At 48.7% G+C, this 24,727-nt stretch overlaps 1 protein-coding gene across 4 annotated transcripts in view; it reads left to right on the top strand.

The window, feature by feature from the left end:
• The window catches only part of ATP8A1 (ATPase phospholipid transporting 8A1), a 1,730,029-nt gene that overhangs the window by 1,252,112 nt on the left and 453,190 nt on the right, over positions 1 to 24,727 (top strand). For all 4 annotated transcript variants that reach the window (XM_069631739.1, XM_069631741.1, XM_069631738.1 and 1 more), the window contains one exon: positions 21,156 to 21,339. In XM_069631739.1, coding sequence (XP_069487840.1) covers positions 21,156 to 21,339 — 184 coding nt within the window. The remainder of the gene's footprint in view (positions 1 to 21,155; positions 21,340 to 24,727) is intronic.

Genomic DNA, 24,727 nt, shown 5'->3' on the forward strand with positions numbered 1-24,727 from the left:
TCATCAAGGCACAGAAGTTCCGGATGGTCACCCTCCAACACGTCCTGGGTCAGCTGGAGGAGGGCGATTTCCTGTCGTCGTTGGATTTGGAGGATGCCTACTTCCATATTCCCATCCTAAAGGGACACCGAAAGTTTCTCAGGTTCGTGGTCCAAGGGCGTCACTATCAGTTCAGAGCCCTTCCCTTCGGACTAAGGTCGGCACCCAGGGTGTTCACCAAGTGCCTCGCACCGGTGGCGGCGCAGCTGCGCCGAGAGGGGATCCACGTCTGCCCCTACCTTGACGACTGGCTCATCCGAGCCAAGACGAGGGAGCTCGCCGTGGAGCACACGGCAAGGACCGTCCAACTTCTCACAGACCTGGGATTCTCCGTAAACTACGCCAAGTCCCACCTGGTGCCCGCGCAAGACGCACTGTTTCTGGGAGTGAAGCTCGACACAGTGTCGCTTCTGGCCTCCCCGTCGGAGGAAAGGACGAGGGCCATTCTGGGCAAGGTGCAGCGGATGCTGGTTGCGGACGCGGCCAGAGTGAGGTCCATCAAGTTCCTCCTCGGAATGATGTCTTCTTGCATTTACCTCATCCCCCTGTGCAGGCTCCGGATGCGCCCGTTGCAGGAGTTCCTGGACGCGTGCTGGATCCAGACGACGGGCAGCTTCGAGGAGAGGATCACACTCAACGAGGGTTTCCGACGAACGATCCGGTGGTGGGGCACCCACGCACATCTGACGGCGGGCATGGACTTCCAGACCCCCGGCCACCAGGAGACACTGACCACGGATGCCTCCCTGGAAGGGTGGGGAGCGCACACCGAGAATCTGCACGCGAGAGGCCTTTGGCTCCCGACGGAGAAGGCCCTCCATATCAACGTCCTGGAGCTCTGTGCAGTGTTTTGGGCCCTCAGGTCCTTCCTTCCGTCCCTCAAGGGCAAGGTGGTGAGGATCTTCACCGACAACACCACCACCATGTTCTACATCAGGAAACAGGGCGGAACCAGGTCCCCAGCCCTGTCCAGGGAGGCGCAGGATCTGTGACATTGGGCCGTCGCCCAAAGGATGTTTCTGGTGCCGTTTCATCTGGCAGGGATAAAAAACACCATCGCCGACTCACTCAGCAGGGAGCTGCGCTCGTGCCATGAGTGGGAACTACGACAGGATCTAGTGGACCGCCTCTTCTGACGGTGGGGCACACCCCAGATCGATCTGTTCGCGACGGCGATGAGCTACAAGTGCCGGAGGTTCGCCAGCAGGTTTCCCCAGGCGAGGAGCATGGGCGATGCTTTCTCGTTCCCCTGGGAGGGCCTGATCCGATACGCGTTCCCTCCATTGCCATTGCTGATCTGGCTCATCAACCAGCTCAAGAGGTCCTGGTGCAGGATGATCCTCGTCGCACCTGCGTGGCCGAGGCAGATATGGTTCCCGGACCTTCTGGATTTGTCAGCGTCCCCGTCAATCAAGCTGCCAGTGGACGCGGATCTGCTCTCCAGGGAAGGAGGCGCCATCCTCCATCACGACCCGAAGTCGCTGAACTTGCAAGCCTGGCTCCTGCAGCGTTAGAGTTTGGAGGATACGACATACCGGCCGACTGCAGAGAGGTTCTTGCAAAGGCCAGGGCGTCCTCAACTCTTAAATGCTACGGACACAAATGGAAGAGTTTCTCTGTCTGGTGCCACGCACAGAAGATTAACCCTCTGCGGATTACGGCTCCCCAAGTACTGCCGTACCTACTGACGCTGGCCAAAGCTGGACTGGCGCACGTGTCCATCAAGATTCATCTTGCTGCGATCTCCCGATACACCAGAACCACGGGGCGGACGTCCTTGTGGTCTCATCGTCTGGGGAAAGAGTTCATGAAGGGACTGTTCAGATCGTTCCCGCCGGTGAAGGCTCCGGCCCCGGCGTGGGAGCTCAATGTGGTGCTGACCAAGCTCATGGGACCTCCGTTCGAGCCTCTGCACTCGGCCCCGTTGAAGTTCTTGTCGTGGAAAACAGCGTTTCTTGTGGCCATCACCTTTGCACGACGGGTGGGAGAGATCCAGACCCTTTCCTGCAAGGCCCCGTACTTGACTTTTCACGACACGGGGGTAGTGCTCAGGACGCACCCCTCCTTCATGCCCAAGGTGCCGTCGGACTTCCACCTCAACGAACCCATGGTGTTGCCTGTTTTCTTCCCGTCGCCTTCGTCGCCGGCTGAGAGGACTTTGCACTCGCTGGATGTGGCTAGAGCGCTGAAGTTCTAGGTGGACTGCACGAAGGGTTTTCGGAAGACGTCACAACTCTTTGTGAACTTTGGACCTGTCAATCAGGGGAAGGCTCTCTCGAAGGCTTCCATTTCCAGATGGCTCTCCGGCTCTATCATGTACTGTCATCGGTTGGCAAACCGACCCCTGCCTGGCCGTCCGAGAGCCCATTCCACCAGAGCGATCGCAGCTACCACGGCGTTCATATCTGGTGTGCCCTTGCTGGACATCTGCAGGGCTGCTACGTGGAGGTCGACGCACACCTTCACGAAATTCTACTGCGTCGATCGGGATTCCAGGGAGGAGTCCAGGGTCGGCCAAGCAGTGCTGCGCAACCTGTTCGCCTAAGGTGAGCCTGGTGAGGAGGTAAGATTTGCTTAATGTTGAGTTTGATGTGATGCTTAATGTTGAGCCTTTGCCACCTCCTGTGGTTGTGCATGTGTGTACTGCTATGTATTCTTTATTCATGAGCATGTGAATCCATGCCAGACCCCATGCTGGAGAAGGAACAAGTTGCTTACCTGTAACTGTTGTTCTCCAGCATGGGTCTGGCATGGATTCACATGCGAACCCTCCCGCCTACCCCTCTGCGACTCTTCACTTGGTCATAACTGCCACTTCACGTGCTACCAAATCTGAAGATGGCTGCCAGAGGCGGGGCTTAGGTAGAGGGCAGTCATTGGCTGTGGTCAGTATGACACAGAGATCAGTGATTGGTTGCTACTACAAAAGACAGATCAGAAACGAAACTGATACTGTTTTTTTCTTTACCGAGGATTCTCAGCCTGACGACGGGGAATATTCATGAGCATGTGAATCCATGCCAGACCCATGCTGGAGAACAACAGTTACAGGTAAGTAACTTGTTCCTTGGTTGTGTTTGGGATGGAAGTTGCATTCCAGACCCTCCCAACGGGGTTAGATGCTGTGCACTATGTGGCTGGATCAATGGGCACTAGTTCGGTGTACAGGACATTTTCTCAGGTAAGGACATCCGTGTTCACCAAAAATGATATGATATGTTATTTGTAAAGCGCCTATACACAAGTGTTTCAAGGCGCGACGAGGCAGGGAGGGGGAACAAAGGGAAGACAGACAACGATCCTACTAGGCCTGGCGTCATTCAGATCGCGCAAGTGTATGGGTAGAGGGGAAGGAAAAAGTGCAAGGGGAAAGGGAAGAGGGGAAAGTGCAGTACATGGGTAGTAGAATAACAAAATAAATAAGGGCCAGCTGGTGGCAAGTGCAAGGTAAGTGCAGACAAGTGCTGGGAAGGGGGGCTGTAGGGATACAGAGACAGTCCTGCAGTGCAGGGGTTGCCAGGGAGGCTGTGCAAGGGGAGAGCGGCAGGGCCAGGACCCGAGATCGGTGAGAGTGGCCCAGTTGCAGATACAGTTCAATTTCAGTCAGGAATTATCAGGCGAGAGGGGGAGAGAAAGCAGAAGCAAAGAGGAACGTTTTGAGGTGCTTTCGGAACGGGAGATGGTTCTCCTCAAGTTTCAGGGAGGCAGGAAGGCTGTTCCAGAGGGAGGTCCCTGCCGCGGAGAGAGATCTACCCCCAACTCGTTGCTTGGAGAAGCAGCTGACCCTGAGGGAGTTGGAGGCAGATGAGCGAAGAGCTCGAGAAGGAAGATATCTAGGAAGAGAGAGTTGAAGGTATTTTGGCCCCAGGCCCCAGAAGGCCTTGTGTACAATGCAGAGGGCTTTGAACTTAATCCTCGCAGCCACTAGGAGCCAGTGTAGAGATTTCAGTCCTGGAGAGATACGGTCCCTGGGCTTGAGGCCAAGGACAAGTCTCGCAATCCTGTTCTGGGTGAGTTGCAGAGGGCGGAGAGTAGAGGCAGGAAGATTTAGATAGAGGCTGTTACACTAGTCCAGCTTAGAGAGAACCAGGGCTCTGGAGACAATGAGCTTCTGGGGGAAGGAGAGGAAAGGAAGAATACCTCTGAGGAGGTGCAGCTGGTAGTGTGACTTCTTAGAGACGTCAGAAATGTGAGGAGAGAAGGAGAGTGTGGAGTCGAAGATTACCCCGAGGTTTTTTGCCTTGCAGGTAGGAGCAGGAAGAGGGCCAAGAGAGGCCGGCCAGAGAGCTGCAGGGAAAGAGGGAGTGGGTGTGCCGATGAGTAGAATCTCAGTCTTGCTGGCATTAAGGCAGAGGTCATTGGCGGCACACCATTCCTGGATAGTGGACAGACAGTCAGAGATGAGGGAAGGAGAGGAGGAGGCTGAGGGTAGCCTGAAAATGAGCTGGGTATCATCCGCATAGCACTGAAAGTTGGGGCAAAGAGCGGCGAGGCAGTGGGCAAGCAAAACAGTTATATATGCCCTTTGATAAGCTGCAACTATCTTGTTCAAAAGCAGATGACACTCTGAAATATTTCAGAAATCAAAAGGAGCAGCATAATCTCTGGGGCCTCCACTGAGGCAAACATCCATGCAAACCTCTTCAGTACAGACTTAGAGAGGACCACCCTTTTTGATACTTCGAGGCCAAACTGTCCCTAGACAAGGACAAAGGAGATATACACGACCAAGGGCGAGGCAGAGGCAGAGGTAGTAAAGGAGCACAGACGGTTTTGGCCACTGTTCCTTCCAGAGCTTTCTCTGTAGTAAAATTACTTTGAAGAATTATTTTACACCTCTGCAGCCGGGGGAAGACTGGCTCAGTTCTCTGATGAATAGTTCACTATTATACGGACGCTTCGGTCCAACAAGTGGTGACCCGGGCCTACTGCCTTCCCTTCCCAATGAGTCAACCAGATTATCCCCCTTCACAATATTCCCAGCCACCTCATTTGTTCCACATGCAGGAGCTACATTCCCTGCCGGAAGAGGCAGCAATAGAGCTGATGCACACTATGGAGTTGGGCCAGTGTTTGTACTTGCACAAGTTATTGGTGCCAAAGAAGGACAGAGGACTGTGTTCCATATTGGACCTGAGGCACTTGAGAGTTCCTCAGAAATGACAAATTAAAGATGACTGTTATGCAGGTCCGCCAGGCCTTCGAGTTACAGGATTTGTTGGTATCAGAGGACCTTCGGGATACTTATTTTTGCGTGCCAATTCCTCACAGGCACAGAATGTACCCGAGGTTCATGATTGACAGCACCCATTACCAATTTCGGGTCTTGCATTTCTGTCTAACCCCCACCCTGAGGATTTTCACCAAGATGTTGTCAGTGGTGGCAGCAAATATGAAGTGGGTGGGAATCTGTGTTTTCACTTCCCCGGACAATTGCCTCATCAGGGCTTGTTCCCCGGAACAAACCCTGGACCATCTGATCCAGACTTGCCATCTGTTACACAGACTGGGATTCTCCCTGAAATTTAGGAACTCTCAGGTGACACCTTCTGAAATGTTCCAGTTCATCGTAGCGGTCCTGAACCCCCTCCCTGAGCACCGTGCTGTAAATATCTACCAGATCATGACCTTTCAGAATGCCCACGCTCTGCCGGCCTCAGACATTCTTCTCTTGCTTGGCCTCATGGCTTCTTGCATTTTCTGATGCCAGCGGTCCAATCGAAAAGTAGATTCCTTCAATGTCTTCTCAGGACTCAATGGTTAGTGTTCCCAGGCGCATGATGGAGCACTTAAATGTCTCAAGTCTGATATCACCGGACCTTCTGTGACCGGTCACAGAAATAACTTGATGGTGGGAAAGCATTTTTGTAAAAAAACTGTGTTAACAAATGACTTGTTTAAAGACTGGGGCATTTAAAGACTGGATCACTCATCTGGTCAAGCTCACATTGAGCAGGTTGTAGCCCCTAGTGCAATCAAGTTTGCAAACACATCTGTTGGAGCCGACTGCCTTCCTTCCATCCAGGGAGAAGTGTCCTGATCCTGACACAGTACAGCGGCTCTGCCTCACTGCAACAAGAGAAGGGGATATAGGGGTCAGTGCCTCTATGCATGGAGGCAATGCGGTTAAGGTTTTGGGTGTTGCAGAACGTCTCCCTCTCAGCAGTCCACCTGGCCAGGAGCTTAACCACAATGGCTAATTGTCTGAAAAAACATGGTTTGGCCTCCCACAAGTGGGACCTGTACCAGGAGATTCTTGCAGAGATTTTAAACCTTTGGGGTATCCCTATGGTGGATCTGTTCACATCTGTGCAAATGTGAGCTGTAATGCCCCAGGTAATTTTACCTGACAGGAGCCCTGGGGTGTGCATTTGTGGTGGACTGGAACTGCCCACCCCTATATGTATTCTCACTAATTGATTTCAGGAGGTTCAGGACCCCCTTGGTTTTGATTGCCCCAGCTTGGGCCAGGAGTATGTGATACCTGGACCCTCTGGAAATGGCCAGGTGCACTCCTCAATATCTTCCCCTGGGAGCGGATTTGGTTCCCAAGCATGGGCCCAGGTCCTTCACTCAAGCCTCACCACACTCCATCTTCATACGTGGCTACTATGAGCTTGTGTAATGGGTCTAGGTGCTGCCTGAAGATGTCATGGAGGTGGTAAAGGACCAGCCATAAAGGTGATATACAGCTGCTGCTGGAAGAGGTCTTCCAGCTATTGCAGGGACAGACAGGTTGATAATGTATTTGTGCAACACAGGATCTGTGCTTTCTTTTCTGCTTGATCTTGCCCAGCAGGGCCTAGAAGTGTAAACAGTTAAAGATTACTTTGCAGTGTTGTTGGTATGCAAGCGCATGCCAGAGCAAGAATCTTATTTGTCCATGCTTACAGTCATGCAGTTTCTGAGTGGGTTAACAAATATGTTCACACTGGTGCAGTTTGTCCCTGTATGGGAGTGTTCATATTTCTGATGGGGGGGCCCTTTTGAGTCCATGCACTCAAAACTTCTTGGACTACTGACTTGGAAGACAGTTTTTCTGGTGGCTATAACTTGTGCTAGAAGGATGAGTTGCAGGCCCTTTCTTGCAGGCGGTGAGGTCCTCATTAATACTAGTGTTATCGGAATTTCACTTATCCCACAAGATTAAGCTTTCACCCTCTTTCTCACTCCTCTGAGGAAGGGGAGTGGTATCACAGATTGGAGCTTCGTCCTAGCTATAACTAGAGTTCAGGCTAGAAGATCAACTTCAATGGATTGCTTTTCTACCGTAGATTCCTCATCAGATAGATATCCCCTTCCAACTGGAAGGGATAGGGAGTCGAATGCATAGAAAGAACATTACGGTAGGTAATTTCTCCTTTTCATTAGCTATACCGGTTCTGACAGTGTAACTCTGTAACCAAACAAACACTGTCCCATTATTTAGTGATTTGCATCACAAAATGTTGTTCAATAGGAGGAAAGGAAATACTTGAAGGCCTTAGAACCCATTCTACCAGAGGTATGGCAATCCCTTCTCCTCTTTAAAATGGGGGGTGGGGTGGTCCAGCTTTGGAAATTTGCCAGGCTACCACCTACTCATCATTGAACACCTTTACAAATCATTATTGCCTGGATGCTTTGTCTGGTTAGGACGACGGTTTTGGCAGAGCAGTCCCCTCAAACCTTACTGATATAGTTACATTCTCTCTAACCTCACTCTCCCCACTTACGAGTGGCATATTACTGCTATGGGAGACCATCTAAGATGGATAATCTGTTGCAGGACACTATCCATTAGAAGAACAAATAACTTAACTTTGGTAATGTTTTTTCCGGTGGATGTTCCTCCCACAGATTGTTCTTCACCTTTCCACCCTGCTCTGCTTAAGGAGAGCTTCTCCATTTTCTTGATGATTCTGTAGCGTGGCTGAGCGAGAGGAACTGAGGTCACAAGCAGGTTGGGATTTACCCATAGGGCAATGACTGAGCTGCAGGTCCAACATGAAATTGTTGGCCATGTTTTCATTGGGTGAAAATGGGCCAGTTTTTTGGTCAAAGTGGGCCAGTCTGATGAGTTGCTGCACTATGCAGCTTGTAATTTTGACCAGTGTTACTGACCAAATATTCTTTAAAATGCTCTTTTTGCAATACATTTTACCAAAAAATAACCCTTTGGGTACTACTCAAATAGTATGTTATTTAAGGAATGAATGACCATTTGCAAATATTGGCTACTTTTTCATTGGTGCCCGAGCCAATTTTATCCCTCAGTTTTACCCTGGTCATGGGACGTGGTGCAAGCTATCGAGGGACACTCTAGGTCATCTCTAAGAAGGTGCGTTGAGGGATCCCGAATGGTAGGTAGTACAGCGTCCCGTGCTAGGTGAAATCTTTCTGCGATCCAGCTGACACTGCAGGAATATATCTAAGATGAGGATTATGTGTGATTAACAGCCATTGGAAAGACATTACCAGATGTGAGTTATTTGTTCTCTCATGTGCCTATGATATGATATGATAGGTTATTTATAACGCGCTTAATACCCAGAGATTTCTAAGCCCGGACCCGGGGATCGAACCTGTTTCTCTGTGTCATCTTGCTTCCAAGGCGAGCACATTGCCGCTGAGCTATCCAACCAAGGCACAGAAGTTTTGTGATAGGTGACATGCATAACCAATCCCGGGTGCTGCCTTTCAGCCTGGCCTCTGCCTCTAGGGTTTGCACCAAGGTTATATAAGTGGGGACGGCTCATCTCAGGAGAGGGAAGATCTATGTATTTCCATACCTCGACGACTGGCTAATCAGAGCGCACTCACCGGAACATGTGGTTTCCCATCTTGTGGTCACTCTAATGGATTCTTCATTGTCAGTGCTCCCAATTCTTAGGCAACATGTTGGATTTTCTTAGAATCGCAGGTCATGCTAACTGCTGTGGTGAGCCCAGTGGGCCAATTCAAAGGTAGTTGATCCCTTTTAACATCATGGCTGGAGACTACGATAGTCACATATACTTCCCTGAAAGGCTGGTACTGTCACGTTGGGGATCTGAGTGAGAGGGATTTATTCCTTGGCAGAGACAAGGCTGCATATCAATATGCTAGATCTGGGGGCAATCCAACTAGAGACTTCCATCAATTCAGTGGAGAAGTCTCCTGGTCCTAACAGACAGCAGAGTAGCCAGGCTTCTAAGGGACACCTTGCTCCCATGGATTTCTCATCTTTGATATCCATCTCCCTGTGCAGCTTCGGTGGAGCTGCGGTGGAGTACAGCTCTGTCAGTTCTGCTCGACATCTCTATGTGCCCCACGCCAGACATGATGAAGGGGCTATTATATCTGGAGGGACCACATCCCATGACCTTAGTTCTTTTTCCTGCACACTCTGCTCTCTTCATAAATACTGCTCTTCCCAAATCATGCGCTTCTCATTCTTTTTTGACGGCATGCTGAGTCCAACAAAGTCCTTAGGATTCAAGCCCTGCATTGCCTGCGGGTGCCAAATGTTTTTTTAGGACCTTCCCTGCATCTGTCTTCACTGCCTCAGTCAAGGTCACAATATGTAGGACTGAGAGTCGTTTCAATGGATGCACCCAAAGGTACGTCGAGAACATGAGAGGAAGCTGTTCACATTTCTCCACATGGAAGGAAGGTGATAAATGAACCTGTTTGAGGTCGCCAGGTGTGGCCCAAAGCACCAAGGAATTCTCCCCAATCCAAACGTATCAAAAGATGAAGAAGCACTGCAAATGACCCAGATCTTCAGGTGGTTCTTCAAGGCACCATTCATTGTCCTCTTCGAAGAAGACGAGCCACCACTCCAGGAAGCACTGGAGGCCCAGGCTCAGCGGGTTCCTTTTCCAATCCTCTACTCTGGAGGAATGGGAGGCCTTCAGGCAGAAGATGCTTGTCTTCTTAGCCAAGGCCACGGCAGGGTGGCTCCTGCCCAGATGCCGGTGGTCCCAAACTTGGCACCAACTGATCCCACAGCGCTTGGATGAGCAGGCAGCGACTCCAAAATTAGACGAGACAAGATTCCTTCCAATGGTCACCCCGTACCGTCTTCAGACATCGGTCCTCTAAACTCAGCACCCCCTTACACGGCACATCTGGTGCCAACCAATGCAGATGATGCCGGAGTCGCAAGGGAATTTGCTGTACTCTCCAGAAGCGCATACATGTCACATTTGGATGACATTTACGATGAGGAAGGTGACCCTGTTCTCTTCGGATTGGTACTTCTCCATCCAAGGGAGGTTGGAGACTTTCTGTAGGAGTTCTATGGGGAACAGAGGGACTTGGTTGCAGGAGGCAAGAGTTTTGGACAACTCGCCAGAGGTAGACAGGCTCCCAGCTCCAACCCCAGGCAAGCCCCAAGATGCTTTTCAGCTCTTGTTGGCCAAGGTGGTCGACGCCTTTGGGTTGTCTGACCCGTCATGCCCTAAGATGCAGTTCAAGCTGATGGACATTCTGGCGGGCAGTCAGAAGAAAGAGACCCTATTGCCATTCAATCAGGCAGTAGAGGCCCCTTCATCCCCATGTTCCTCTCAGATCATGCATTGTCAGAGACCTTAGTGGTACAGGCTGTTACTGCAGACCTAAAAGTACATCCTTTCCGTCCTTGGACGGGAGAGCAGGAGAATAGATGCATGGGGAAGAAAGATTCTGTTTCGTACTCTTGTATGTCATTTCCGAGGTGATGGAGCGCATCCCTGAGACGAGATTCATGATGGATTTGAGGCTCTGATTAAGGACGGCATTGATTAGGGAAGTCTTCCACCAGATCCTCAGTCAGGGCTGGATACTGCAAACTGTGTGGCAACAACCATGGCCACCAATACACTCTTGCAGAGATTGTCTTGATTTAGGATGTCACGTTTTGTGCCAGATGTTCAAGAAAAGCCTCTGGACATGCCTTTTGACAGCATGGACCCGTTCAGATCTATGGCCAATGAGTCCTTGCATACATGTCTGTAAAGACTGGAGGGGTATGTTTTTTTTTTGTTTATACCCACTATATGGAGTATAGGCACAGAGGCACCACAGCCAAGGCTCTCAATTGGTAGCAATGGATGAGCAGCCAATGCTGAGACTCAATGGACTAGATGCAGGCTGATTCATAGGTATAGTGAATCCCCAAGCTCCTCATAATGGAATGTCCACACACTATCTTATGTGGTGGTACAGTTCTTTTATTAAAGGATAAAAAGTTGGGAGGATCTATACAAATAAATAAGACTCACTTTCTACACTTATATCTAATCAAATAGTCGACTCAATATATAGAGTTGTGTGGTACCATAGTTACCCTTAGATTCAGTTATAATGCACCATCTGCTGACAGTTATTAAAAAGCATTACAATGATCAAGTACTGTTTAACCTCATGGACATTAAAGTAGAAATGCAGGTAATGCTTAGAACCTTGGCAGAATGCTTTCTTTAAGAATAAAAAATGCAATACTGTGTGAGGATCATCTTATCCGGCAACCCGTAAGAAAAATGTAAGTTGCACTTTGCTTTTAAAACAATATCCAGTCCTTATATGTTCAGTAATTGTCTGCTTTTGTTTCTACAGATCCCACCACCCCAAGTACCTGAGAAGCTACAGGAGAACAGGATCCTAGATGAATCTGGAACCCTTGGGTGAACCCTGAGTTTGAAAGACACGCTTCAACGTCACTGTACCTTGGGTGCCTTAGAAGGTGAAGTGGTGGAGTTTCTCGGTTTTACTCAACAGTGCCCCTCCAGGATGTACCCCCACTGGAAGGAGTAATCTCTGGGATGTGGGTGTCGAGCAGAAGCCCAAGCTGTGTTGGAAAGGCAGCAGTGAAGGTCTATCGCAGTGGTCTCCTTGGTCAGGTTGCTACACCGGCTGTGGGTATCCCACAAATCTGAAACTCACTGTGGACCTCAACAAGGCTTGGGAGGCGAGGATGAATCCTTTGGTTTTCGTCCATGACCTTTGGTGGCAACAGGTGCAGTGACAGAAACAGAAGTAGGTATCCGGTTTCGGTATTTAACGGTTGGCTGCTGTTCAATTCTTCGGTGCTGCAGCACGGACGACAGGATGGCTTCTATAACTTGGACTTGAGCACTGGACTTCTCTGCCGGCCACTCCTAAGGTTGGACCCCCCGAGTTGCAGTGTCCTTTGAAGATTTCTTCAGTTGATTGGAAATTGGCAAGCTCCGGGCATCTGGCAACACCGTGCCAGGGTGCCCGCTCTTCTGGGCAATACATAGCTACCTGGCTTTCCAGTGGTCAGCAATAGCCTCCAGTCAATGAGCGATGCTGTGGACTTCTTGGGTTCAAGATGTCTGAGCACTCATCTTCAGGACCCACAAAGATACCTCTGCAGAACGGCAAGCACACAGGACTGGCTTCCAGGACACTTCGGCGAAGAGCAGCAGTTGCACGATGTCTCCTTGTACCTATGGGAAGAGGTTGCTTGAACAGGTCCTCTCTGGTTCAGTCCTCGAATCAGCAAAGCAGTCTTCAGATTTGTTGAAGAGTTGCAGCCGCAGACTGCAGCCACAGACTTCTTCCTCCATCTGGATTCAGGACTTCAGCTTCAAAGACAGAGGTAAATTAGGGGTCTCTTGATATACAAATAACACACCATTCACTCAGGCTGAGAAAGGCTCAGTCAGCCATTCACAAACTAGTGCGTTCATCAGGCAGCATCCAATCAGGCTCACAGGCATTCAGGCCATTCACCCAAAACCAGACACCCAAAATAGTGAATGTGTATTGGAAGCAACTCACAGAGCACACACTGCATTCATTGTAGTTTCATGAACAAATAGTGTCCTCAAGTGACGGACACTCCCGTACCCTGCACATCTCCTTCACTGAAAACGGTTAACTGTTCAGTAAGATAGTTCTAAATGTGTGATTTGATATCTCAAGAAGTTATATAATTGGATCATTCTCAACAACATTCAATTATAACAAAGACTTTGTTGTCCAGATTTCATTTGTAGATTTTAATTAACATAAAACGTAATTAAAAATTGAGAGCTCGGTGCGTTTCAGGCTAAGCTCATCCTCAGGAGCCAAATATTTCTTGTGAAAGGAATTTCTTCATTCTATCTGGAATATTTGCAGAATAAGTACATAGGAGAATATCAATCAATCTTATACATTTGGAATGTCTTCCCAATATCTGTTCAGCACACTCATTGTCGAGGGATGTCCTTTTTAATCACCTGGTTAGCAGGTATGGCCATTGTAGGAAGGATATTCTAATCCATTAGTGTCACGGGACGAGAATAGGTTCCAAAGTTGCAAAAATATACCTATCAAGAATAGTAAAAAAAATGACTGTGACTGGCTCGCCATGATTCAATTATCTATGTTTGGAAATTGTAACAAAATAACATATTGAGAAATCATATGGGAATTAAAAAATAAATAAAAAATGAGCTACCTTATATGCCAGTGGAGGTTGGCCCTTGGTCAATGTCCGTCAAGTGGACCTATATGTGCGTCCAATCTTGTGACCGTGAAAGGTAAGAGGGATCTGTTAATATTTCCAAATGAATGTGATGGGGTAATGGGTGTGAACCATTAATATCAGCTCAATTACCTGTAGGGTCTTTGTGCTGGTTCAATGTACGCCTTTATCGCACATGGAGTTCTTTCGTTGACATTTGTAGGTGTGTGGGTGGTGAGATTTTTAACCTCCAACAGCATATCCAAACTCACAAATATTAATTCGGTAGATGGATTGCCATCCCCACGCCTACAACTGTGAACGAAACACCTCTTTGGGCGACAAAAGCATACTTTGAACTTTTTTGAAAACAGTGGATCCGTATTGCTGGAATTCAGCTTCCCAATTGACTCCCTAGCCTTCAGAAGGCTGGCGCGAGACATCTTACTGCACATTAGAGACAACAGTGTTTCTTCTGTTGGGCAATCCACCAGAAGACCTTCACCTTCCCCAGCGAGTGTCGCCTAGGGAGTCAATTGAGAAGCTGAATTCCAGCAATGCGGCTGGTCAACACTTAGTAGCGAACACATTAATTCCCGAAACTGTATGAGTCTGGAATACAGTGTATAGGCACTATGTGTTTATAGGATGAAGACAGAAGGTACACACTGAGGTGTTAAGTTTGAGCACAAGAACAGGGAATATTACACAGCACTAAACTGTATGAGGTTGTAATACAGTGGATGGACACTGTCTACACAAGGAAAACTGAAGCCCCTATGTGTTACCTTTCAGGTACTCATCCAGGCGCTCCAGTTTGACCACATGGACAAGGTATAATAGGCTTCAAGGCCCTGAAGAAGGATTTAGGAAGAATCCGAAACGCGTTGGCAATTATAAATATATGCTCAGTGGAGCCTATTAGGATATGATTGACTGTACTCATATTGGAAATTGTTGAAGCTTGACACTGTTACAAGTTGTTGTGTGACAGATATAATACAGCTCATGACTGTATGATGTAAACTTGTTATATATATTTGAATGCTCTTACCACTGATTTTGGAGAGTCGCTTTTTCCTTCATTTTATTGATCATTGTAATTTTACTTTGAAAAAAATGTTTTTCTCTTTAAAAAAAGTATTGAATTTGAAGCTTGTCTTTGTTTCCTTTCAGCAAGTGCAATATTGAATGGTATGGACTGATGCAAGGTCCTCTATGCAATATGAATGTACATTGTTAACAGTCATCTGTCTTTGACAAGATATTGAAAATTATTTATATGTCAAAATTTGATCACGGACTTGAGGGGGACCCTGCTTTAAGGGTCTGCACCATGTTGAGTGTCCAAAAACCTTTGGGAGTTCCTTATCCCCTAGGGGTGCATACTGGGGATACCTGATGACACGCAACAGGTCACGCTTTTTGTTTCTTTTCTATTGAGTCCCGGGTGGCCTTGAGACTCTCTGCCCCTTTGCACCTGAAATAACCATACAAGTTTTATTTACATTTAGGAATTCACACTGACTTTTTACAGATCCTATCTTTTTGATAGATCTCTATCTCTTTAATTTCATTGAAATAGTGTTGTGCCCCCCATTCCCACTCTTTTACGTGCCACAAGCAGGTAGGGACCAGATCCCCTCCACTGTGCAGACTAGCAGTCAGCATGAGGGAATAGGCCTTGGGGAACAACATCTACCTCACTGCCGTCCACCTTCCAGTGGAGTCCAACTTGGATGCGAACAGGCTCCGCAGACTGGGAGCAGACAATTACGAATGGCAATTGAATGACCAGGTGCTGCGGCAGGTCTTCAGCAGATGGGGGCACCCCCAGGTGGACCTCTTTACCTCTTGGGACAAGAAGTGCCTTCAGTTTGCATCCTGGCAGGGACAGGGCCCCGGCTCCCTGGGAGACACAATTCAGATTCAGTGGAGTGGCATGAAAGCATACGCCTTCCCACCCACACCGCGGATCCACAGGGTGTTATGCAAGATAAAGGAATCTTGCCATCTCAGCGTCATCCTGATAGCGCCATGGTGGCCAGCGAAGCCATGGTTCTCGGAGCTGCTCAGCCTCTCGGAGAGACCTCCCATTCACCTTCCGACAGGCCCAGCACATCTTCTGGCACAGCAGGGAGACAGGGTCATCCACCCCGCGCCACAGAAATTAGCTCTCTGTGTGGTTCCTGAGCAAGTCACGCTAGGGCACCTCAGCCTTTCACAGGCTAACCTAGAGATCATACAGGGGGCTAGGAGCAAGGCTACCAGGACCCAGTATAAGAGCAAGTGGTCTAGGTTCTGCCACTGGTCTGGCTCTAAGGATATTGATCCCCTTGCATGTACGTTAGACGACGTACTCTCCTTTTCTGCGCACCTCGCCCACTCGGGTGTGCAGGTGGACACTTGCCACACTTGACGGCCAAAGGAGCCTACAGGAAGAGGTATTTTCCTCCGCCAACTCAATAGTCAAGAAGCATTTGACGGGCCTCGCCAGACTCTACCCGCCCATCAAGGGGCCACACCCCGTGTGGGATCTCAACATAGTGCTGGGCACCCTGTCGCACAAACTCTTTGAGCCAATGGCGTCTGCGGACATCAGGCTGGTCACCATTATGACGGCCTTGCTAGTTGGTCTCACTTCGGCTCGCAGAGTCAACGAAATCCAGGCGCTAGCCGCCTCTGAGCCCTATACTACTTTTCACAAGGATAAGGTGGTCCTGCGAACAAAAACAGCGTTCCTACATAAGGTACCCTCCGCTTTCCATCTAAACGAGGAAATAGTGCTGCCCACTTTCTTAGCCGAGCCTAAGGACAAGGCTCAGAGTGTTCTGCACTGCGTTGATGTCAGGCGTGCTCTAAAATTCTACTTGGACAGGACCAAGGGCTTCCGCAAGTTGGATGCACTGTTTTTCACCTTCGGCGGGTCAAGGCCTGGGTATCAGGCATCCAAGGCCATTATAGCACGATGGATGGTCTAGGCCATCAAGGAAGCATATAAGGGGCAACGTAAGCCAATTCCGGCTAACATGCGTGCCCATGCGGTCAGAGCCAAGGCCACGGCCATTGCATTCCAACGGCAGGTTCCGTGGCAAGTCGTAAGCAGGGCGGCCTGGGCCTCCCCTTCGGCTTTCTGCAAGCATAACTGTTTGGACGCCGGCTCTAGATCAGATGCGGCTTTTGGACAGGCTGTTTTAAGAAACCTGTTTGCTTAAGGAGGGTCTCCTCTCCACCCTTTGGCTACACTCCATTGTAATCGCCCATGCAGAATGGAGGAAAGGGGACGGGGCATAAGAGTAATTATAAATTACTCACTGTAGTGACTAACGTACACTTACTCATTAGTCCCCTTTCCACCAAACTTCCCACCATCCTCCCCCTAATAAAACTGGTGTCATTAGGCAATGTTAAACTATTGTCGTTGTGTCTATGGGTCTCTGAGGTGTGGTGGCAGAGGGCGGAGTCAGGACAGCCCATGCTCCCAGGGCCGCACGCCTCAGAATTTAAAGGGAAAGAAGGTTTTTGCTGGTGAAAAAGGTTCCGTCTCCCGTCCCTAGGAAGGTGTCAAGCTCTCCAAGTCCCTCCCGATATTCCTCCTCACCTGTGTCTTCCACCAAACTGTTGAGGACTTCAGAATCCTTCTTCTTGCAGAGTCGTTAAGGCTCCTTCACTTTGTTCTCCTTCTTTTGGTGTAAATCGGGGCGAGCTCCCCCGGAATCCACCTTGGCTGGATAGACCACCAAGCCCCGGAGGACTCCAAGGAGCAGGCTCCCAAAAGTTCAGGGAAAAAGCCAGACTGGCATAAAATACCCTGGTAGAACGTTCCAGTGGAGGATGAGGTAATGTGTCTTCCTCTTCATTGAAGCTTGTAGGTGATGTACATAAACAATAGTCCAATAGCAGTGGTCAGTAATTCTCCAATAAGTAGTTCAGAATACCTGAACGAGCTCTCAGCTCCAGGATAACCTAGAATCCTGATTTGGAATGTGGAGTTCCCACTGCCACGAAGGTAGACAGTGAAGCAAGAATACCAAAGCTGCAAAGATCTACCCAGTAAGAAAGAATACTACACAGATAGCGGGGCACTGAGAATGAGGAGAGCCGATATATAACCAAGAGTATTAGGGAACAAAAAACTTAACTGAACCGCTAGGCGCGGCAGACGGAAAGCAACAGGTAAGTGAAAGAATAGAAACAGAGTAAACAGAACAGAACCATGAGGCACGGGAGATGGATAGCAGCAGGTAAGTGAAAGAAGCGTTTACAGAGTAAACAGAACAGAACTGCGAGGAGCGGAAGACAGAAAACCATAGGTAGAGACCAAAGCGTCGCCCGGGAAGGGCGACGCTGGAAAGCGAGAAAGCTGATTACCTAGATCCGTACTAATGATAACACATGGAAAGATAACAGAAGTCAGAAAACCCAGGGAAAGTACAATAAAGATGAGGCAAATAACAGCAGTAAGAATCAACAGTAGACAAGAATCGCAGGCACTGAAAGATAACGCTAGAACAGCATACTCAGGAGAATGGCAAGGAAACTGGTAGGGGAACCTGCGAGCGCGATACTGAAAGAAACAGATACAACGCACTCCAGTCTAGGCTCCGCCCATCCTTATAGAGGCAGCAGCCATCTTAGGAGAAGTCTAGACCGGTAGCCGGGATTCATGACTTGTATTTCCAACAATACCACAGCTTCCAAGGCCGCCGCATGACAGAAGGGATGCCCATGCAGTATGGAGGAAAAGGGACTAAGGACTAGTCGCTATGGTGAGTAACTTCTAATTATTCCACTGTGCAATGAGGTCTTTTTCATTCTTTTCAGAACTCCAGCATCCAGAAGCCACCACATCAATAGCAGACTAAAGTGGAAACACATGTGGCAATAGAAGCCTCCCAGATAGCCTCACAAATGCTCAAGCTAAATGCAAAATATTGCAGATTTTCAGTTTCAACGCTGATAAAATTCTATCTAGCAAAAGCAGTGCCTGTAATTCTTTATGGTTTGGAGGCAAAGCCTTTTCTTTGGTCCTCAGACTGGAGTGCAGTAGAGGGGCAATTCTAGAAGAAGTCTCTGGGTCTGCCTTCCTGTACTCCGGGATGGAGCCTAAGATTTCAGCTGTGCCTTAAGTCATTAGAATGTATGGCAAATTGGAAGTTGGCTTCACTCTATAGGGAGGTCATCACTGGAAAGAGCTCTTCACTTTATGGAGACATTAGAAATCATCTGGAACAATCAAGATCACCTGTGTTGTCCGCTTTAGAGGGAAGAGTGAAGGTATTGTTGGAGAAGGTTGATTTGGTGGTTGACACCCTTAAAACAAATCCATTGAAGGTAAAGCAAAAGCTTGAAACATGCGATTAGATAGAAACAATCGCAAAGGTAAGGCAGTCAGCCCGTATAAATCCATTTCTTCTGAGGGAACAAAAACTGGGTTGCCTCTCCCACTATCTTCTGAAGTTTCCTGATAGTGCAATAAGGAATGACTTCCTTAGGATTAGGCTAAACCTGGTGCATTGTGGTGAGGTGTTGGCAAGGCGTCGTCAACGAAACAAAGCCTTAAAACTGTGTAATGTTTGTGACACCCCCTCAAATCAAACTGATTGAGGGGGTGTGAGGGAACATGGGCAGTTCGAAAGAGGTTGTTGGTAGATTTGTATCTCGAGAAGAAGGGATTATAGAAGAATATTTTTGGGACTATCTGGTTTCTGGTTATAATGTTGCCCTAACAACATCGGTTTTTCGAGCTCTAAAACTGATGAAATCATAGCTTATTTTAGATTAATTTATGTATTGTGGAAAAATGTAATTTTTCTCTTTTTAGGTCGATTTCTGTTATGTTTCCTTTGGGTTGTATAACTTGTGATCTCTTTTTGAGATTTTGTTTGTAAAGGTTCATGGTAGAACCATATACAAATAAAAAAATTTTAAAAAAATAGCAGACTGTGCAACACTGGAGCAGGAGGACATCTGCACGTTTCACTCCACCGATGAAAACAAAAACACCCGAAAAAGAGCATCATTTACCGGATGAAGGGAGGCCACCGCAGAATGCCAGTGAGCATAAAGCGGGCAGGCCCAACAACAGATTTTGAAACTTTCCACAGTGAAATACCAGCACCAGGGGAAAGCGCAGGGGTGGGGTGGCCGAATAGAGCAGGTGACCATAGGGACCAATGGGAAGAAGGAGGAGGTCATCACCTAGACTGACAGTAGTATAAAAACCCTGCACTCCGTGAAAATAATGAGGGCTGTTCGGGTGTGGTCGGTAGAAAAGGAGGTAGAGCGAGAGACCAGGCGACTGAAAGCAGAAGGTGGAGTCGAGTGCTTTAAGGTATTGAGTGTGAGATAGAGTTGGTACCAAGCTTGAGAAATGTTAGTGATTGTGGTGTGTGTGTATCAGTGTGCGAATAGAAAGAAGGGAGTGGGGGTAAATAGGAGAGTGGGAGAACAAGAGGTGAGTGTAGATAGTTGAGTGGGATAGAGTGAGTCAGAGAAAGACAGTGTATGAGGGTGGAAGGAGAGAGAACGTCAGCAAAGTAGGGGAGGTTGGAGAGTAGTAGGGAGGAAGTGGTGGCTGAGTGAGACAGAGTAGCAAGACGGAGAGAGGTGGGATAGAGGACCTTGGCAGATCGCAAAGAGGAGGCGAGAGATAGGTGGAAGGAGGGAGGCAGAGAGAGGGAAGGAAGAGGGCAAAACCAAGCATAGGAGAGAAGGAGGGTGAGGAAGGTCAGGGAAAAGAGAAAGAGGCCCAGAAAATGTGAAAGGGAGCACAAGACTGGGAAAACACCATTCTGATACCATTAATACCCAACCTGAAAAAACATCAGAATAGGTAACCCTTAAGGAAGTGTAGGAGGGAGTACAGTACACAAGGCTGTGACCTTTAGGCCCTCACTGAAAACCAGGTTAGCAACAGCCAGTAGGAGTTACCAGTCTATATATTTTCAGTTACATCTTGGTGGGGATGCCAGGGCTAGGGTGGAGGGAGCCCACAGGATGTGGGAGGTTGAGATCAGGACCCACTTATTTTGACCTGTGTACCATCGCTCAACAGTTTTTATATTGGAATGAAATGCCTAAAATGTAAAACGGGGTCTTTGACTTATTGAAACCATCCCCGATGCTATGAAAACGTAAGTTGTTTTGCATAGCAAAAGCAGTAACACATGTATTCACATTTAAAAATGCACACACTATTTCTTCGTGCCCAACACGCACACACACGAACAAATAAATCATGTGTCCTTCAGTGTCCTTCATTAACACACCTTTGTGTATTACGTATTGTGCCCACATGCAAATAAAATAAATTAATGTAATCATTTGTGAAGGTGAAACTTGGCAGGTAAGGGTTTCAATGTTTAGAAGAGAACTTGCCATGTTTGCAGGGCTGGTGGTTCTTACCACCAGCATACTCAACCTGCAATCATTTTAAACATCCCAGTGCTATCTAGTTGTGCTTTTTTAGCCAAGAAAAAAATGGCTGAAGATGTGCTTTAATAAGTGGTACCAGGATGATGACATGGAGTGATAATGAAACGTAATAATGGTCATGGTTTGGATTTTGTAAAAGTGGTCATTTTGAAATCCAAGCAAGTAATTAAAAGGTCATTTTTCTGATGAAATGGAAGTGCATTTTGTGTTCTATAGTTTGGTACCAAACTATTTAAATGTGTGTTGTCTGATTGGATTGAAGGGTGTCGCCGCTTCAGAAGTCTGAAGTTGTGGAAATGGTAAAGAAGCAAGTCAAAGTAATCACCCTGGCCATAGGTGATGGAGCAAATGATGTCAGTATGATACAGACGGCACACGTTGGTGTTGGCATAAGTGGAAATGAAGGACTACAGGCAGCTAACTCATCAGACTACTCAATTGCTCAGGTATGTCTGTTTATATATTTGGACAAAAATACATGCAGTTTTCTTTGTTGAATAACATAGTTTACAAATGTAAAACTCAGGTTTTTAAGTGAAGTCAGAATAGTTGTGTAATCGCTGTTTGCTGGAAGATAAGTGGAAGAGGGCAGTAGTTAACTGGAAGTTACTGGGAGATATGAGTTTAAAGTTATAAACCGCATTTTCTGTGCTGATGAAATGAATCAATGCTCAAGGAACTTTTTATCCCAGCCAATCACTTGAGAATTTGTTCTTAACTTTTTGATACAGTCTCCACCTAAATCAAGCTTCATGGGATATAAGAAATTCCACTGCTCCATGTGGTGAGGGATCTACACTCCTGTTGTCTTTTTTGCTTTGGGGAGTATTACATCACTGAGGAGTGCAGATCCCTACAGACAATGCTTAAGGCAGTTGGGCAGTAGGTGATCATGTGGTTTCTGGACACCTTTGAGACTACTACGGAGAGCTACTACACCACTACTACTAGGACTTCCCCTGCTGAACCAGAGTCTGATAGAGCTCACTTGTTGGAGTAGAATAAGAAGAAAAATGAACCATAACTCAGGGGTTAGACTTCAGCATCTCACAGCTCACTCCTCCTCCTCCCACAAGGAGTGTTGGCATAGGAATCATGACTCTGTGAATGAGGTGCCATAACTGATAGTGTCCTGTTCTTTCTTACCTTAGCCTTGGTGCTGTAAGAATGGGAAGTGTTTCGGGAAGCTATTGAAAGTTCTCCCAGCAGGCCCCAGACTCTCTCAATGTTCCTGTCCCTGCTGTTCTCTGTGAGGAGGGGGCTCCACTCATGCAAAACCACCTCACACACACTCAAGATCTTAGCACCCACTGCACTGCAGAACTCACACTTCCTCCATAGCATGCAAGCCAATGTGTGCAGCATTGATTAAATGGGTGCTGGCTGACAGCCAACCGTTATCGACGCTGATGTATAAAGCTCTGTCAGAAACCCCATATATTTTGGACTGGGAAGCCTCCAAAGAGAGCAAGGCCTGCAAAATGTAGAGGGTTGCTTGTATTCTTTTAAAGTTGCCTTTTTGTTGCTATAGCCTCAGCACAGAGTCTGAGCTACAGGCACTTTCTTGTTCCCCTCCTTTTCTGTTTTCCAAAGACAAGGTTAGGTTTAGGATTAAGCCTTCTCTGCCAAAAGTGATTTCGGAATCTATGTATAGTAAGTAGAAAATCCACCCACCGGGGGGCGCTGTTGCGCCAAAGCAAGATGGCTGGCTGGGTGTTGAGCTCCGGACGGGGAGAGCAAAGATCCTTCGCGGTCAGGCCCGCGACCCCATTGCATCCGCTTGAAATCGACGGTGCATCTCTATAATCCCATCCTCTGTGCCCTGGGAAAGTTTTGTCGAGAACCGCGTCCCCGGTACCGAGCTGTGGCCACCTGGTCCCTGCTGGGACTCCTTCTGTTCGACAACCCATCTGACGCTCCGTGGACCGCGGCCCTCGCGGCCACTTGAGGGCGCGGCGTTGCGGCCTGCTGCGGGGAGGGGCCTGCGTGGTCAGGCTCCTTTCTCCCTGGTTCCCCGACGGCTGCCTCGCCCTGTTGGCCCGCCATACCTACTGTGGATGCGACATCCGATGACACCAGCGACGCCCTTGCTGAGAGATTACCGACACTGCTGGTCTGTGCCCCTGCGCCCACCCGCACAGCTTCTTCAATCCGGTCACCCCTTCGCGGGCTTTACCTCCAGGTAGGGGGCTTTGGCCGGGGGGGGGTTGAGCGGCCCTCTCCATTGGCCGGACCAGTGCCTATGCCCGTGTGCTCGGGCGCCTGTGGAAACTCCTATACCCTGTCGGTGGTTCCTGGACTCGCCCCGACTCCTAATACTTGCCATCTTCGCTCCCTGCCACTGGCACCCTGATTGCGCGTGCCCCTGCTGGGAACTTCGAATCTTTGACTTGGGGGCATACACCTGGATCCCTATACAGTTTATCCCCCCCCATGCGATGTGAACAGCCTCCTCAATTTGGGACTGCCTACCGGGCCTCACTACCCAGGGAATCGCTTGCATGGCCTTCGTAAGGCTCAGGAAACGCCGCTGCTCCGCTGTGCCACACGCTCCTGGCTGCGTTTTGATCACCCTCTGCCATCGCTGCGCCGGCCATATCCTCCCGCACCAGCACAGAATATCAGTGGTCCGCGGGACGGGCCTTCAGTGGTCCTTGCCTCCCCGGAGGGGTTCATCCTGAGCTGCATCCGAGGGGGAACCTGCCGAACCCGACAGCTGGCACCTTGGGGTTCCGGTGAATTGAGCTTTAATTGCCACCATGACCAAGGGAGCGTGAGCCGGGAGGAAGCAAAGCTCGCTGAATATGTTCACTAAAACGCCCTCCAGACCGCTGACCGACCCTCCAGAGGAATCGCCCACCTCCTCGTCATCCTCATCCCCAGATAACTCGCAAAAAATGCTGTAGTACATGCGCGAAGGATTCACCACGCTTCATTCCAAATTAGACAATATGAATGGTACCATCTCATCGATAAAGGCTCATATTGAGAGAACAGATAGCCGGGTCGCTGAAATCGAAACAAGGGTTGGCACCACTGAGGATGAACTGGGCTCCCTCCGTGTGGCGGTTACCACTCTCACCAGTCGGGTCCTGGCAGTGGAGAAGAAAAATGACGACCTTGAATCCCGCTCCAGGTGAAATAATCTCTGCATTGTTGGCGTACCCGAGGACGACATTGGTGAGCCCATGGAGGAATATGTGGAACAAACTCTATTAACACTGCTGGATCGCCCCAAACTTTCAGCTCAATTTGCGGTGCAGAGGGCACACCGCTCCCTGACCGCAAAACCCAGGCCAGGCGCACCACCCCGCCCCATCATTGCCAGGATCCTGAATTTTCGTGATCGGGATGCTCTCTTACGGGCAGCCAGAGTTAAGGGAGAGCTGCTCCTCGGGGGGGGGGGGGGCGAGGATACATCTATATCCGGACTTTTCCATGGCGGTGCAGCAGGAGCGGCAAACCTTCATAGCTGTGAAAAAGAGACTCCGGGACTTGGGAGTTAAATATTCTATGCTTTTCCCCGCAAAGATGAGAATCGAACACTCTAATCAAACTTTCTTTTTCACCATCCCTGAGGAAGCTTCCAAATTTATCGACGAACACTTCCCGGGCTGAGCAGCTTATTCCCAAACTGGGATGTATGTTTAATCTGCATATTACCGTGCCTAGGACGAGTGAGGAACCCCTGCTGGCTTCTCCCCTTATGATGGCACCCTATCGTTGAAATTCATTGGTTGCTGGTTTGTTCACGTTGCTCCTTTTATCCTATGCATTTGTGGTCTTGTTTGCCATGCTGACTCATTGTTCCAGAGACATTACTCCCCGGCAAGA

This window comes from Ambystoma mexicanum, chromosome 6q (genome assembly GCF_040938575.1).
Source record: "Ambystoma mexicanum isolate Mex_15411 chromosome 6q, UKY_AmexF1_1, whole genome shotgun sequence".
NCBI classification, from domain to species: domain Eukaryota; kingdom Metazoa; phylum Chordata; class Amphibia; order Caudata; family Ambystomatidae; genus Ambystoma; species Ambystoma mexicanum.